This window comes from Camelus ferus, chromosome X (genome assembly GCF_009834535.1).
Source record: "Camelus ferus isolate YT-003-E chromosome X, BCGSAC_Cfer_1.0, whole genome shotgun sequence".
Taxonomy (NCBI): domain Eukaryota; kingdom Metazoa; phylum Chordata; class Mammalia; order Artiodactyla; family Camelidae; genus Camelus; species Camelus ferus.
The window spans coordinates 72029310-72048096 of record NC_045732.1 but is presented as its reverse complement, the minus strand read 5'-3'; the positions used below and the strand labels follow the sequence as shown (position 1 = coordinate 72048096).

Below are 18787 nucleotides of genomic sequence, written 5' to 3'. Positions count from 1 at the left end.
CACACACACACACACACACACACACACACGCCACAGGAAAGGGCACACTTCAAATTAGACCTTGATAAAAACCTCCTTTTGTTAACATGAACTCAAATACTTCAACATACACTAAGATGTCTTCTAGAAATTGTTTTAAAAAGTCAATCATTAGTGGCAGAGCTCCAATTACCAGGTTTTTTAGCATGAAGACAGCTGTAGGACTACTTTGTTTCCTTACAGTTCAGTTTTTACAAGATTCTTCCTTACAGTTCAGTTTTACAAGATTCTTCAAGTTGACTAGCTGAAGATCATTGTGCACAGAATTGAGAAAGAACAGAGGGGGTTCCCATTTGTACATATTTTTAAATATGCATTTAAAAATATTAACGTAGCCAAACCTTTCAGGTATTATGATTACTATGTTACAAAAACAGTGATATGGATAATATAAAACAGTCAAAACATAGCTAAATTTTGGGTGTTAGGGGTTTTGAGCCAGGGAAAGAGTAGTGGGAAGGATACAGATTAACTGTTTCTTAATTTTTAGTTTGAGTACAAAACAATCTAATTCTGGGAGGAGATCCAGAAGCATGCTAGCTAAGAGGAAGTCAGTTGAAAATTAAACATTTGCTACTGAGGGGAGAATGCATGATATAATATTCACATGTAGGCGCTCAAAATTCATTTCCTACCTGCTACATACTCTACGAACAACTCTCCCTTGGGTATGTATTCTACTTACAGACTCAAAAGTTTGTTGATTTTCTCTCATATATGAGACACATGCCTTCCTGATTTCCAAGTGATGGACCTGGCTGCAAAACAACTAAAAAGAAGAGAAAGACCAGCTCACTGTCAGCAGTCATTTGAAATAGAAGCTTCTAAATTAAGACTATGAACTGGACATTCAAGTCCCCCCTTATTCAGAACATATGTAGATAATTGGGAAATTAAGACCTGATCTTACTAAAGTCTGTTTTTATCATCTTTAGTGATATGGTGGAGTTATGAGTCTGTACTGCCCCTCTTTTCTACTACTTATGGGAACAGCCTATAAATTTTCCTAGGCATAAAATCTAGAGGCAGGGGCTGCTTATAAAGGATCAAGATACATTTCAAAGTTTTAACCCCATTATTTTATCTCTTACATTCCCAAGTGGCATTTAGAAAACAGAAAAGATAGCAAAGGCACAGCAATATATTTGTACTAATCAGCAAAGGCACACACCAAGCTCATAAGTAGCCGACAGACCCAGATGTTTTAAACGGGGAAAAGAAAAGGGAAATTTTTTTTGTTTTGGTGGGCTACAGGTCTTCTAGCTACAGTACTGTGCCAAGTCTCAAACTCTGAAAACTCAGTATAGGAAAGATATATTTGTTTTCCTTTTACCTGCTCCGAAATAGCCCGAAAGAGGCAAGAGGCATCCTTGGCAGTCAGCTTTCGAAACAGCCCTAAGCTGCCTAAATATTCATCCATTGATGTCTCATTCAGAGACTTCTGGCCGCAGTACTTTTTCCATCCTTTATGCATTGTGCACAGCGGGTAGAGGTGGGGAGGGAGAGAAAGGAACACAAGTGTGGCAAGAAGGAAAAAGCAGGGTGCAGGTAAGAATGGGTAGCAGTGACAGGGCTTGCTTATGCAGGTATCCGGAAAGCAGCCCAAAGTCTAGGCATGAGAAGGCAGTTGGAGTCAGCGCTGCAGAATCTTGGCACTTCTCAGGAGCAGGAGAAGCAAAGGGCTGGCTTCTCCAGGACAAGTCAGGACCCTGTGAAAAGAAGAGGAAGAGCCGATGCTCCCAGGAATAAAGAACTTGACTTGAGAAGGAGACATGGGAGGGAGAAGGTACTTGCAGAGCTAACTTGTTGGGGAAGGGTGGGATTAACCCAGCCAGCCCAAGGTTGAGAGAAGTATGCATAAGCAGCTGAGCTTTGGGACCAAAAGGAAGCTGAGTTTACAGCTTAACTCAAGGCAACTGCTGCAAGAGATTGCAAAGGGACTGCAATAAGGCTCAGGTGTGTATGATACAGGCCAGCCCACATTACATTGCTTTAAAAGCTCTGCTCGAATTTTCAAGCATTCTCTGGCCAAGTTTCCTGCTCTCTTCATAGGTTCATGGAGATGAGAGGGGGAAAAAATGGAACCTGATTTAAGTAAGCTTTTGTATTAAGACTACCTTAAAAAAAAAAACCAAAGAAAATGGGAGGAGGAGGACTTCCTTGATCTACAGGGGCAGAAGTCACAGTTCAAGCAAAGTGCCAAAGCAGTTATCTGGATATTTCAGGTCTGAGGTTTAAGTAATCTTCTCATTTAGATAAAAATAACCCTCTGCTAAGATCACAGAAATTAAATCCTTTAGTTATGCTAGTAAACACTGATACAATTCCTCAGTAATGTCTCCAAACTACTGTACAGCATTAACAAAAACAAAAATTGCATAAAGTTTGTTTCTTTGAAAATGGAAACTGAAAATTTAAACTGAAGCAGAACAAAAGGAGTATCTTAGCCACAAACTTTCTAACAAGCTAAATTTAAAATGCTGTGGCACAGCACTAGAGGGGTTGGACATGAGAGGTGGGTTTCAATGTATTATTGGGACACTTCTGGAAAAACTACTCTGAATTCTGAGAAAATCAAAGTAAACACAACTATTTTGTAAGGTTCAAAAACAGGATTGGATTGGTCACTTGCATGGTTTGATTTCACTGTCAAGTGTTACTTTTAAATGACAAAATCCAATTTATTTCTTACTTTTTGTAAGTGTTAAAAAAATTCAACAGATCGAAAGCTGGCTTTGGAGAAGCTGTAAAATTAAGCTTCTTTCAAAATTGTTTTTCTGGTATCTGTGGATCCAGTAGTAATCATGACTGCCCCCTATAGCAAAAGCATCAAGAATCAATTTTATAATTTAGGAATGAAATAAAAGCAAAGTAGAAAAATAAAATCATGACTTCCTTTAGCATGCCAATTTGAAATTACCTTGACTAATTTCTTTTTTAAAGAAATCAAAACACTGGGGAAGTTATTTCTTTTGTATAAGTTCTGAAACAGTTTGGGAAAAGGGATCACCACCTTTCTTTAAGACCACAAATTCAGTAAGAAAAATTAAGACTTATAATGGAAAAGTTAATTCATTATTGGCATTTTTTACTTGTAAAAAATATAAATTCTTCATACTTATTGCTATTTAAAATAAAATTAAGATATATAAAAGTTTAGTTAATATTAATCCATACATTTCATTTTGAGAAAGGGAACACAGGAATGGATAACTGGGAGAAGGGAGAGAGAATCAGAAAATAGGAGAAAACAGGAAACAGAGAAGAAAAATTAGACAGGAAGGCAGAGAAAGAGAAGAAAGGGAAAGTAACACACAGAGAAAACACACAGAAGGAGACGCACAGAAATATGATCAACTGATTTTTGACAAGAGTCCAAGAGCAGCTCAATAAAGAAAAGGCAGTGCTTTTATCAAATGGTGCTGGAACACTTGACATCCATATGCAAAGAAAAAAATGATCCTCAACCTATACGTCACATCTTGTACAACAATTAACTCAAAATGAATCAATGACCTAAATGTAGACCAAAGCTTTTAAAAGAAAGCATAGGAAAAAACCTTCAAGACCTTGACTTAGGAAAAAAGAACTTAGATATAATAAAAAATTGATTAAATGGACTTTATCAAAATTTAAAACTTTTGCTCTGCCAATGGCACTTAAGAGAATGAAAACACAAGCCGCAGACTGGGAGAATATATTTATGTAACATATCTGATCCCAAAAAACTCTGTATTTAAAAATATATAAAAGAACTCAGAAGTCAGTAATAAAAAAAACAACAATACAATTTAAAAATGGGCAAAGACAGAGGAAAGGATAATAAGCATGTAAGAAGACGTTTAACATCATTAGTCATTAGGAAAATGCAAATTAAATCCACAATGAGACATCACTACACACCCACTAGGATGACTATGATAAATAATATAGACAATAACAAGTGTTAGCAAGGATGTGGATAAACTGGATCCTAAAGATGCCAGATGCAAAGGGGGCATGATTCCAAAAGACATGATTCCATCTATATGAAATACACCAAAAAAGCAAATCTATAAGAGAAAACAGATTAGTGGTTGCCTGGGGTTGGGGGCGGGAATAGGTATTAACTGCAAACAGGCACAAAGAATCTTTCTGGTGGATAAAAATATTCTAAAACTGTTTTGTGGTGATGTTTGCACAACTCTGCATATTTACTAAAAATTACTGACTTGTACACTTAAAACTGGTCTTTTTAAAAGTACTTTAAAATATAGTTCGCATACCATACAATTCACTCACTTAAAAGGTCATTTCAATGGTTTAGTATATTTAGAGTTGTACATATTCATCACCACAATCAATTTTGGAACATTCTTACTACCCGAAAATGAAACCCCACATCCCGTAACCATCAACCTCTAATCTTCCTATCCCCACCAACTCCAGGCAACCACTAATTTACTTTCTGTCTCTACATTATTTGCCTATTCTGGACATTTCAAATAAATGGAATAATGCAATATATGGTCCTGTGTAACTGGCTTTTCACTTAGCCCGATGTTTTCAAGGTGCACCTATGTATCAATATTTTAATTCTTTGTATAAAGTATGTTTTATGTATCCATTCATCAGTTGACAGACATTTGGGTTGTTTCCACTTTTGCCTATTATGACTAATGCTGTTATGAACATTCACATGCAACTTTTTAAGACATTTCTATTCTCTTGGGTAGTACCTAGGAATGGAGTTGCTACCATCTGAGGAACTGTCACTGTTTTCCACAGCAGCTGCACCATTTTCATTCCCATCAGTAGTATATGAGGGTTTCCAATTCTCCACACCCTATCAACACTTACTGTCCATCTCTCAGATTATAGCCATCCTAGTGAGTATGAAGTGTTCTCTCATTATGGTTTTGTTTTGTATTTCCCTGATGGCTAATAATGTTGAGCATCTCTTCATGTGCCTATTGGTCATTTGTATATCTTTAATGAGATACCACTACATACATCTTAGAATGACTAAAATAACTTTTTTAAAGTGACAAAACTAAGTGTTGACAAGGATGCAGAACAACTGGAACACTCATATGTTGCTAGTAGGAATATAAAATAGTACAGCCAATCCGGAAAAAATAGTATAGCAGATTCTTATAAAGTTAAACACAGAGTTGCCATATGACCCAGCAACCCCACTTCTGGCTATCTATCCAAGAGAAATAAAAATTTAAGTTCACACAAAAACCTGTACATGGATATTTACAGCAGCCTTATTCATAATCATGATTCTCCCCAAAATCCAAACATCCTTCAACAGATGAATGGACAAACTGTGGTACATCCATACAATAGAATACTCATCAACAATAAAAAATAATAATAAAGAGTTATGGATACATGCAAGAACATGTATGAATCACAATGCATTGTGCTAAGTGAAAGAAGACAGATTCAAAAGGCTACCTATTGTATGAATGCATTTATATGACAAACTGGAAAAGACAAAACTATAGGAAGGAAAAACAGATCAGCTGCTGCCAGTAGTTAGATTTGCAGGGAAGGACTACAAAAGAATGGTAGGAAAGGATTTATGGGTGTGGTAGAAGTGTTCTGTCTCTTGACTGTGGTAGTGGTTACATGACTATGCATTTGTCAAAATTTATAGAACTGTACAAGAAAAAGGCTAATTTTGCTGTGTTTAAATTTTAAAATAAGTAAAATAAAAACAGTAGAAAGAACAGAATTTACAATTGAGGAGCTCACAGGACAAGACTGGAGAGAAAAATCAGGAAAATTAGAGGATCAATCCAGAAAAGCCAATATCTCACCAACAGGAGGACCAAAATGAGACTAAGAAAGTAGAGTGGAATAATGATGGTGATGATGATAACAAAAATTCTAGTGCTACAGGATATAAGTGTCTATATTTAGACTGGAAGGGTCCATGAAGTAGCCAGAACAATGAAAGCAAAAAAGATGATCAGCAATGCATATAACATTTCTGAAGTCAGGGAATAAAGAAAAGATTCTAAAGCTTTCTGAGAGGAAAAACAGGTCACATAAAAAAGATCGCACATATGAACAGCAATAAACTCAAAAGAAATAGAAGCTAGAAAACAATGAAGTTTAGTATTTGAGGGTAAATTATTTCCAGCCTTGAATTCTATACCAAGCTATCAATCAGATGAGAGTATAATTTTCAAACTTGAAAGATTAAAAACAATATACCATACTTTGTCAGAAAGCTGGTGGAGGATATCTGAAACCAAAATAAAAACGATAAACCACAGAAAAGGTGGGGCACAGAGTCCTGGAAACAGAAGATTCAACACTAGAGAGAAGCAAAAGAAATTTTTAAGATAAGATTGAAGGGGAAATCCCAGGAGGACAGACATTTAAGCAGGACTTGATAGAGAACAACCAGTTCAGATAAAAGGAAAGAGAACGCTAGCACAGACATTTCAAAGAGTAAATAATAATGAAAATCATAGATAACCTAGCATGTTTAAACATACTAGGAAAGAGGTCCACCTCTGTTGGAGAGCTTGGGAATAGTTCTATAGAACACTGATGAAAAAAAATAAACAAAAATGAGGAAAAGTTTTATAGGAAAGGAAATGTAATCAATCAACAGTTACTATATGGCACATATGTGAATACTGTACTTAAGTTATCATAACAATGTCAACACTGAAAGCAGATTTCACCAGAACTGAAAAACTACATGTTTTTAAATAATATCTGAAGACTTCCTACTGTGGAAGAAAGGGAGGGAGATAAAGTCTCTCTTCCACTGTAGGAAGTGCGTAGATGGTATTTAAATTCAAAAAATAAAAAACAAGTTAGAACATACTACTTATAAAACATAAAATAATGTAGTATTGTCACCTACAGGAAGCAGGATCAGAGGTGGAGGAATGGGACATAGAACTGCTGTTTCTTGTTATAAGCCTTGTAGTTAATATTTTATATATTTACATGTATTATCTTAAGAAATGATAAAACTTAAATTAAAAATTATTCAATAAAGTGAGCAAGAAACAGACTAATACAATAAATTGGGAAAATAAATCATATGTAGAATATTACAGCTAAAAGGGACCTCTTACTTTACAGATGAAGAAATGAGTTTCAAATAATTATAAGACTTGTCCAAGTTTTCATATTCAATTGACAATAGTACTAGAACTGGGTTCTTGCACAATTCTTATGAAGAACTGCATACCAAAGAAGAAAAGATATGAACAAAGACTCAGAGATGGTTAAGTACAAGTTATGTTCTCCAAATTAGTACAATAGGGCTTTTTAAAAAAGACCCATGGGATAATACTAGAATTCATCTTGTATATAATAGAAAGCAATTTCACAGTATTTAATACTGTCCTTTGAAATATCTATTGCACTTGAAATCCCAATTAGCTGACTATTCTTCCACAGGAAACTACTCCAATCCTGTAAACCTCTAGAACAGTGGTTCTCAAGTGAAAGGCTTTAAAAACACATACTGCTCCACACCCAGAAACTGATTCAACAGGTCTGGGGTGGGTCCCTAGGATTTACATTTTTAACAAGTTCCCAGGTGATGCAGACGCTGCTGGCCTAGGACCACACTATGGGAACCAGTGCTCTAGAACAATGTGTTCCACAAGTTATTAAATAAGTATTCCTAAGGAGAGTTTCAAGGCCAGAATTTCAGGAAACGCTGCATACTATAATACTATATTTGAGGTTCATAATGCCCATTAGCAATATTAAAGGCTCCAAGGAATGCTAAAATTAACTGTTTAACTTTGACCTGGCCTTTCCCATAAAGGGAACAAAGGTTTGGGAAAGGCCAAGTCAAAGTTAAGCAGGTAACTTTAGCATTCAAGTTACTAATAGTTTTTTTTAATGCACTATAGCTACTGGTTTCAAATTGTTTCAAAGTTTGAGAAATGTTGCTCTAGGAATTTTTCTGTGACCTAAATCTAAGGCTGTTGGAATTATTACATAAGATACTGCATGTCAAGAACTTAGCATGAAAGTGCTTAATTATTGAGTGCTGTTACCTGCTACCTACCAAATAAAGTGGTTCACTAAGAAATTATTCTTTAGTCAAAAAAAAAAAAAAAAAAAGGTTTAAGAACCAGAACAATTTCACCTAAATTCTACTGGAAATCAAGCCAAAGTTCAAATATAGCTCCCCAGAGGAGCTTTCCCCAACCCTGACGAATTTCCTCCCTTGGACATCTGAAAACAATGGAAAGAAAAATAGCCTTAAAGACTTCTTAGGCACTGTACTGTGGGTACAGAATAAAACAAATTGAAAAAAATTAAAATAACTTAAAATAATTAACATTATTTGATGTCATAAAATTGATGTGCTTTAATTTTATAACTATTTTCTATATTGTATTTCAACTTGAAAATGTGATTTAACTGTTAGAATTGTCTGTTTCTTCTTTCACTGATGAAATAGGCAAATTCTTTGTAGTACAATACGTAATACTAAATCGTTTTAATTCTAAGATAGTCTTTCATGTTTCAACCAATTAAATGAGGTTGGAATTTTTTTTAAAGCATACATTATCTGTGACATACAAGGGTATAGTTGCAAATGTATACAGTTGTAAATGTACAAAAATGATGCTTTTCCACAATAAAGGTGTTAAAAAATGATGCTTTTGAGTTACTATTTTCATTTCTGACAGACAATATGGTACCATGAAAAGAACATTATGAACTTGGTTATGCCACTTTAATCTTTCTGCAACATAGTTTCCTTATCTGTAAAATGAAGGAGATGGATGGGCTGGCTGCATGATCTCTAAGCTCTCTTTCAGGTCTAAGGAACTGTGATTCTCTGTGATTCAATTGTGGATAACAGATTTGTCCTCCCAGATGGTCAAATCTGTGATCAACAATAACCATGAAAATAGCTTGTAGGGGGATTAATCTATTGTCCTGGCAAATTGTGGGGTTGAATGGCTCACATGAAAATGAATGATAAATCTTACCTTACCAAATACAATAAACAGATCTAGATTTTTAAAGATAACAAAGTTTGTAACTATCTGTGGTGATGGATGTTAACTAAACTTATTGTGGTAATCACTTTTCACTACCTACATATACAAATCATTATGTTATACACCTTAACAATGTTACATGTCAATTATATTTCAATAAAACTGAAAAAATAATAAACACATGTGTATCACAACTTGTGATAGAACCTACTGAAAAGGCAATTCGTATTTTTAAAAAACTTAATACTAAATCATTTATTTCAATTTTTTTAGTATCAAATAACATGGGGCCAATTGAGAGAAATTGCTCTGCAACTCTATAGAACTTTTTTAAGGTCTTTCATTACTGAAAAACATGATAAACTTTTAAAAACATATTTTTAACAGCACCCTAGAACTAGAACCTGTCACTTCATGGTGAACATTTAAACAAAATTAGCAAAGCAGTATTTATGAGGAAAGGAGACACAATGGCTCTAAAACACAACTTCGCCATATGTCCCTATTCAACCTCGTCAAGTTTTAGGAAGGAGACAATAAAGACAAGAAAAAGAACTGATTTCCCAAAGTAGTGATCCTTGTTTAGATATACAAAACAGAAGAAACATTATCAAGAGCCACTTGCTTTCATTTACTTCTCTTCCCTACTTCCACCTGAAGAATTCTTATAGTATAGAATTCTATAGTATTCTAGTAAACATTATTAAAAAAGGAAAATAGTACTTTGTATAAAAATACATTGACACAGAAATACTTAAGGTTGTTTTTTGTTGTTGTTAAGATACTTGTAGTGTCTAATCAGTCCACAGACAGGGGACTGAGGAAAGGTAGAAGACTAGAACATTCTTTTGTTTTGACACACTGAACAGACCCATTCACTTAAACCTAAGTAAACTTTAATTTTCTCTGTAACCCCAGCCAAAGACTGAATATTGAATTTAAATATTTGCTTTCTGTATCATTTAGGGGTATATACTGTGAATTCTAGGAAAATATCTCTAAGCCTGTTCCTACTGCTGAAACAAAAACTCTAACCAAGAGGAAATGTATTATTTCAACATTTTTTTATTTTCAAACATGCCACACAATTGTTTTTATGTCTTAGAAATCAACTACGAGGGAAATTAGTTTTACTAATTCACAAATGGAAAAACTGAGATCCAGGAAATTATTTAGTCAAAAATTTAGGAATTTTTTAATATATTCCCCTAAATTTGGGGAATATATTATCCACCCACTTCATATTGGTAATGGAGAAACCACCATTATGTTCTGCACAAAAGGGGAAATGAACAGTAAAAAAGATGCAATATACGGCCTCTCATAGACATCATTTGAACAATGCCTATCAGTTCAGTAAATACTTTAGAAGCACACTTGACAATAAATGAGTAAATTACAACACTGTTGCTTTACCAAACAGCCCAAAGTAATATATCCTGAAATAATTACTATGAATGAAGAAAACCATTTAGTTGATCAGTTAGAAACAGTGCTACAAAAGACATTATGGGTTACAGATACTGAGTTAAAATATTAAGGTTAGTTTCAAGATGTATTGTTTGGCATGTTTTAAACTTGAGAAAAATTTATAATTTGGGTTATATTATAAAAACTGGAAAGTATTAAACTTAAATGTATTTAATCAGGGGATTTAATTATAAAGGAGTCTACTAGTTATTACCAAAATATTAATGAACAATGACCAAGGAATGAAGCTGATTTCCATCTAGGGATTCTTAACTGAGGGTGGCCTCAAGGTACCTGTAAATTCCCTGAAATTCACTGCAAAATGTGTTTATGTGTGAGTAGAGGGAGAAGCAATAGTTTTAAATATTTTGAAAGGTTCCATGACCCAAAAAAGCTTAAGAACTACTGCCTTAGAGAGCAGACAGTAGTCATGAAAATAAAATCATTATAGAATGTCAATCATAATAAATAATTTTGACCAAGATGTAGTAAAAATTCATGAAGACAATAAAGATTTAGAAGTGAAATACCAAAATAGATGGTACATGATAGTATAAAAGTCCCTCAAAATATTTTTCAAGAACATCAACATCAAGAAACATATTTTACATTCCTGTTTGAAGCTAGCTAGATTTTTTTGCCCATCTTTTATCTAGCCACCTACAAAAATCTTAAAAGACTGGAAAGAACTATACAAGATTGTGCTACAATATTCATGCAAGGAATTACCCATTTAACAAAGAATTAAATTGCATCATTTGGTGGTTATCCTAAACTTTTCCCCCATGTAATCTTTCCTGGAAAAACACTATAGCTACTGCTTTTAATAAACCTGATTCTTAACATCTTAAGTTTTTCCGAAAATCCCCAATAGCTACTGTTTTGTTTTTGTTTTTTGACAGACTCTTAAATACAACTAGGATTGAGATGTCATTCCTGTAAATGCTTGACCCTACAAATGTCACCATATAATGTGATGGTCACATCTTTCTTCCAAAAAAGAGACATACTACATACTCTGGAGTCAAGTGAAAGATGGTATGAAATGAATGTGTGCAAGATGAGTGTTTCCTAGAATCAATACCTAATCCTAATCAAGATAATGAGGAGAGTACATTACAGAAGTACATTTCTCATTTATGGAAAGCCTAATGTGTTTCAGGCAGAGGACTCAAGAATGAGTAAGACATAGTTCCTCCTCAACTATACCATAGAAGTTCCTCCAAAGCAGAAATTGTGTCCTTAGTCTTACTGATACAAAAAGTAGTTTCTTACTATGCATTTTTGTTAAAAAAAAAAAAAAAAAGCAAACAAATGGGCTTGAGACATTCAGAAGTAAAGCTAAGAGTACCTGGCAACCAATCATATATAAAGGGTTGAAGATGTAAGAGTTAAAGCCTGGAGGACTGACTAAATGGTGACACCATTAATAGAGATAAGAATCTCAGAAGAATGAAAGTAAGAAATATAATTTTAGTTTGGGGCACATGGAGTTTAGGGCGCTTAAGAGAACTAACAGACTGACATGACCAACAGGCACCCAGAAACACCATGCAGAGCTTAAATCAGAGTTGGGGGACAAAGATAGGAGACTCAATAGTAGAAATTCTAGGAATAATGAAAGTACCAAGAAAAAATATATAGAGGACCAAAAATAGGGTCTAAAACACAAATATTTAAAGAGAAAACAAAGAGCAGGTACTGGGAGAGTTTCTCCACATGGGTTTTATGAGTGGCAATCAGTATGCTTTTAAATAACAATGTAAAAACTGAAATAGGTTACCCACGGCTATCATACAATCTAAATCTCTTAGAATAGTCCCCTGATTTCAAATATATATGGTTCTCCTGTCCCCATAATTGATGGAAATACACTGGGAATTCAGTGTTTCAATTACAATTTCCAGACCATCTTTTGGATACTTAAGTAGCATAAAACTGTTTCACATTATGCTCTGAGCTCAGCTTCCTCATTTGCAAAATGGAACAACAGTAACTATTTCACAGAGTTATATTGTAAAGAGTAAATGAGTTCATATGTATAAAATGCTTTAAACAGTACCTGATACATACTAAGCAAAACAATGGATGTCAACTGTTATTTTTCATTCCCCACTCCCCCATAAAAATATGGTACTAAATGTTCAGCAGAAAGTTGCTACATAGCTATCAGAACCACCCAGTCCATACTGCTCCCTATTTCAAATAATCTGCCCATACATCCCATTTCTCAGACCTTATGCAGATTTTTGGTCATCTCTAATTTTACATTGTTAACAAATCAGAGGAGTTAAGTGTTTATACTATGATAAAGAGCCAGGAAAAATAGCTACATTACTGCTGGTCATTCCTGACATTTTTTAGTCTTGGAAAACTCTTTCTCAGACTGTCAAAGTGTACACATTTTTATATTGTCCTTTGTGTCTACATGATTTGCCTTTAGAAGCTTACAAAGCAGTACTCTTAGGGATCTAAAATCAGACACTTGATAGTGCTTTGAGATGACTACTTTTAAATGTTCCAGAACCCCACATCAAATTCAACTGTACTCTTACCTACCATCAAATCCTTCCAGCTCTTACTTTCTATCCTCCGAAATTATAAGCACGTAGTCATCTAAAATCTTTATTTCCCAAAGTCAACCTATTACTTCACATCACTTTTCATCTACTCCAACATCAATCAACTTTCTGACCTGTCCACCTCCGAACCTATCCATGATGCGAATTTCTCAAAACACTAAACTTTCACTTCCTTATTCCTGGAAATCTAAATACCTTTCAACAGAAAACTGCTAAATAAACTACACTGTACTTACTGATTGATTTCAAAAACCTGAAGCCCTGTCAAGTAATAAAACTAATTTTATTTTATTGAGCAAATGTTTTAAATAGAATTTTGATTACCATTAATTTTTTTAAGGACCAATAAGACATAAACTTGGCAATTTATCTTAGCCTCTTTGTTCATCTGCAAAATGAGTGGTTTGCACTAGGTTATTTGTAAAATTCTCTACCAGTTCCAAAAATCTACAATTCTTTTTCTTAGTCTTTATTTTTTTCAATCTAGTATCAATCCTACCCGTGGTATTTTGCTAGATTCCAAAAACTCAGGAATTACTGGTTTCTAAGTCCAAGGTAAGGTTGTCACACACTAAAGGAAAACACAACTAAATGAATTGTGAAATTCCTAAAATAAACTCTAGAAATGAACAAAACCTTCCTCGGAAGGGATTAAAGTAACTAAATACTAAGCAAATGTAAAAAAAACCAAAAAGCTTACAACACATAGTATGGTATGGTAGAAAGAGCACAGGACTGGAAGATGCTTCTAGTGGCAGCTCTGCCAAAGGCTGTTATTTCAGACAAGTTGTAACCCAGCTTTCTTCATCTGAGAAATGAGATTGGACTAGATGATCTTGAAGATTACTGCCAAATCAAAATGATTCTAAGATACCCTTTGATTTTTAAATCCCACAACTGATATAAATTTCACATAGGTGTAGTTAAGAGATGTCACTACATACAACTGACACCACTGGCTTAAGCCTCTGCTAAATGTAATGATGGAATCTGGGTTATGCATTCTTGTGGGAAGAAAGCAAATTTGGGGTCCTATACTGGTTTTTAGTTGTCTAATGTTTGAGTAGACTCTTTCATTTGTTTCTGATTCTCTACAGTTAGCCCTTCATGATATAACTAAAGACTAAGTGATCAACATAAAGTTAAAGCTACAATTTTTCTCAACTAGAGAAACAGATTTAAAAGAGATCCCAGAAGTCAAATTCTCTGTATGGATCAGAATAGGGCCTTTCCTGCAACATTAGTTTAACACCGATATACAATTATGATTATACTGCTGTGAATTCTCAGCTACGCAGATGCAGATTACTCACTTTTTAGATTATTCTCAGCAAAATTTTAATCCAAGTTGGCTTCTTCCTGCTACCCAGAGTACTTCTCAGCCACCACCTTCTACCATTAATAAGAATTTATTTTAATATTAGCCTAAGTAAAACACAATCAGGAAAATAAATCTACAAAAATATTATATAATGCATCCCAAGAAAGATGTTCAAAATAACTAACAATTGGGACAACACATTGGAAAATAAATCTTTACATTAAATGCTCTATTTTTATGAATTATATCTAAACTTTCTACCAGAAAACTATGAATACTTATAATCTAGTTTATTTTATAGGTCTTGAAACTACTTATCTTAATCAGAATTTCAGAATGCATCTATCTTGAGTTATGTGGTAAATTTCAAAACCATATATTTAGGCCATTGTACACACCAGATCACTTATTCATTTGCAAAACTAATTTTCTAAGTACTTAAACTCCTCTATGGTGCCATGGTAAATGTTTCAATACCACTGTGAGAGAAGGTCCTTAAAAAATAACAGCAAGTCCTATTGGTATAACTCCTTTTTAATTTACTCTTCTCAAACCAATAAAGCTTTGACACTGGGCAAGATTATTTTTGTCATTTTCTATTCACATTTTAAAGGAAAAAAGTGAACACACTGACTCCACTCTATTCTTCAGGATAAAAGTAGTTTCTCCAAGTACAACAGATCAATTGACTTGATAGTTAATCTTGCTAATCTTTTTAAGGTAATGACTGACCTTTTTATTTCACAGAATAGAACCCATCATTTTTGCTGGTTTTTTTTTTTTTCTAACTTGGTTCCTTCGATTATGAAGCTAACGATACTGACTCAGTTTTTTTACTATTTCATTTTTTTACTCTAAGGAACATCAAACTAACTACATTTGAGGTTTTTGTCAGTCTTCATATTTTGATTCCAAATCCATTTGGGATTTTAGGATAAAATGTGTGAATGCTCACTACTTCTTTTACTAAAATATGAAGATTAGGGGAAGATTTAAGTAATTTATGAAACTACTATTAGAATTTAGACCCAGATGCTAATATTCACACCATAAAATTTTCTATACATTCTATAGATGTAGGAAGCTTATTAATTTATATTATTCTACAAATATATACTATATAATTTGATTTAACCACATTCCAAAGGTTGAATTTGAGGGGTGTTTCTAAAGTGTTGAGAGTTTAGTGTTTATTTTTGTAATCCAACAACTTTATCCAAAAATGCAGAAAATTTTTCTGGCTGGCCAGGAGGAAAACATTTCAGTGTTGATAAGTCCATTGACTGTAACAGCCCAGGAAGCGTGCTAAAACAAAAGAAGAAAAGTATTAGGTAACATGGGAGACAATTCCATAATTCACTTGCTGCCCACTTGATGACTGAATATAACTTCCAAGAATATCGTGATGCTTCTCAAACTGTATATGTGAATTTTAATGTATTTCAATATTATAGGTATACACACTAAGAATAAAGCAATACGAAGAACACTACATGTCAATATCAATTCAACAGAGATTTTATGTCAACTGAAATATTTCAGAAATGTTATTTCATGAAAGATGTGGTCATATAGCCTTGGAATACTTCTCAGGGCTGGGCAGATACAATTTGAAGCAAAATTAACTTATGAAAACAGAATAAATAAAACCAAAAGTAACAGCTGCAAGACAAGAATAAGCTAAGAGACTACTAAGACCATGCATGAAGACTGTGAAATAACTTTTTTTGCCAGTAATTCACTATCATAAATTCATACATAATTAAGCAATGTACAATCACCATGCATGTTGGAAATAAGGTTCCAAATCACAACATGAAACTATTACTTCAGAAATTCAATTAAACCACCCACTTAAATTAGAACAGACACAACCACCCAGTCTAGATTTGGAGCAAACAAATGATATATCTAAAATGAAAATACAACCCATTATTGATTTTCTTACAGCCTTCATGTGTGTGACTTTCTTGAAATCAATAGAAAAAAAAAAAAAAGATTTCTAAAACTGTAAAAATAATAATAATAAATTAGAGACTTTTACAGCTTCCTTTTCAGCCTGAGTAAAGAATCAGGATGTGTTTATGAAATCAATATTTTCCCTCTTTTAATGTACTGACATAAAATTAAAACTGATTTAATATTTAGGATGAAAACATTCATCAAAAGTATTTGGAAAATTTGACTTGCATTAACCAAGGAAGATGAGCATTTATTCCTCTTTAAAAATGGTGTTAACACCTAACAGTCTCAACTACCCAAGGACAGATATGCCCATTATCTGAAGTCCACATAATTTTGATTATCTAGCTTCTCCCCGACTCACAAAACTTTTAAGAATAGCTTCCATATTACAAAGCCACGCCAACATTCCCTCTCCTCCATCATTATGATTAGGACACTAACAATTGCTCCTGAAACAATCAATGAATCTGCCTCCTCTCAATGACAACAGGAATGTTTGTTTTGTTCCTTGATGTATGCCAAGTGCCTAGAATAATGCCTGGCACACAGTATGTGCTCAATAAATAATGAACAAGTATTTACTGAGCACCTAAGAGACAGAAGCAGTAAAGTTAAAAGAAATGCTTATGTTCTAGCCAGTTTCTTCTCAGGTTTTTTACTTTAAAATTTCAGTTTATTTATATAACACAAAAAATATGTATTTTGTAATACTTCTATGAGGTCTTTTTTTAAAACATCAGATTAGGATAGCTTTTAAAGTCAAACAATTGGGAATTACTGACCTGACCTTTGGCAAGCTTCTAGTGTCTCAAGAAGAAATAATAGAAAACAAACCAGCAATTTTCTTCATCCTCCTATTGTGTTGATCAGTTCTTGCTGAATTCTAATATACTTCTAGAAAACAATACTCCTTACCATAAAGTAATTCCTCTGCTTAAAATGCTCCAATGGCTTCTCATTAAACATAGAAGAAAATCAGAATTCTTATATGACCTATCCCCACCTAGCTTCATCTTCCCACTATATTTTCCTTTGCTCACTACCTGCCACACTAACCTTCCCTCTGTTCCTCAAACACACCAAACTCCAAGCTCATTCCCAATTTAGGTCTTTGCAATTGCTGCTGTTCCTTCTGCCTCAGAGCTTCACATGACTGGCTCTTCCTTTTCATTCAGGTCTCAGGTCAAGTGTCATATACCCAGTCATGCCTTCCCTGACCATTCTAGTTAGTCTCCAACCCAGCTATCACATCACTCTGCCCTATCTTCTTCATAACACATTGCATCCTGTGAAATTATCTTGATTGCTTACTTATGAACTGTTTACTGTCTATCTCCCACCACTGGAACATAAGCACCATGAGAGCAGGGGCTTTATCCCATGTTTACCACTGTATCCACAACACCAAAAACAATGCCACATATTAGCTGTAGTTAAATTAATGAATAAATAAATTTAATTTAGGGATTCCAGTGGATTAACTGAAGGCAAAACCTTAATTAAAAATAAGCATATGCCTTCCTTAAATGATGAAAAATAATGAACTAAAATTATATTCTTAGAGACTTGCATACCCAGATGAACATCCATCCACACATGCACACACATTCAGATATTCACACGCAATAAAATAAGCATAGATACTGAAAGAAATACAACACAGAGATCACAAAGTGGAAGACAAATACATGAGCAGGTTTTTACAGGTGAGAAAATCAAAATGTTTGCTAAGTGGGAGAATGTAAGAGGTTAAAGAAAAGATACAGGTGGGTTAGGTAGGTGGGTAAGAATAGCTAGGGCAGAATTAAGGCAAGAGGTCAAATAATGGTCTCCAGTATACCTGCAGGTACAGTAGAAGAGATGCCCGTCTTTGTGAAGCTGCTTTGCCAATTCCAGCTGATGATTGTTCATCAACTTTTCATTTATAACCACTACAAGTGGCTTTCTTTTTTCCAGAGTCTCCAAACAGCTTCCTGCACCTACAAAAATATATCAAATTTGTTAACACAGTTTAAAAAAAGTTAAGGTGCTTCACCAGGCTTTATAGCTAGAACGCAAAAGATGAAAAACACAGTTGGCAACACTACAAACCAAGCCTTTTAATTATACATTCAAAAGGACAAAAATGGTTATCAGTTGCTCTCTAATAAATGTTATAAACCTGATGTGAAAAATACATTACCACTGCCAACAATATTATGACCTATGATTCACTGTGTCCAACCTGTTCTCTAGTAGTATGCCTTAAGTATGGGCCTTGAATTCAAACATGACCAAAGTTCAACATACTGTACATGAAACCATACTACACTTTTATTCAAACGTAAGTAGAAAGGGCAAGCCTTCAATAGTGACAGGGCCAATAAGAACTTTGACCACTCCTCAAGGGCCTGCCTATGAGGTATGATCACGACAATAGT

The 18787-nt window shown here is 34.1% G+C and overlaps 1 protein-coding gene across 1 annotated transcript in view; it reads right to left on the bottom strand.

The window, feature by feature from the left end:
• ALG13 (ALG13 UDP-N-acetylglucosaminyltransferase subunit) overlaps positions 1-18787 on the bottom strand; it is a 61343-nt gene that overhangs the window by 40777 nt on the left and 1779 nt on the right. The window contains 5 exon segments of the mRNA XM_032475822.1: positions 725-808; positions 1373-1544; positions 1546-1712; positions 1715-1748; positions 18208-18346. Of these exon segments, the coding sequence (XP_032331713.1) occupies positions 725-808; positions 1373-1544; positions 1546-1712; positions 1715-1748; positions 18208-18346 (596 nt within the window).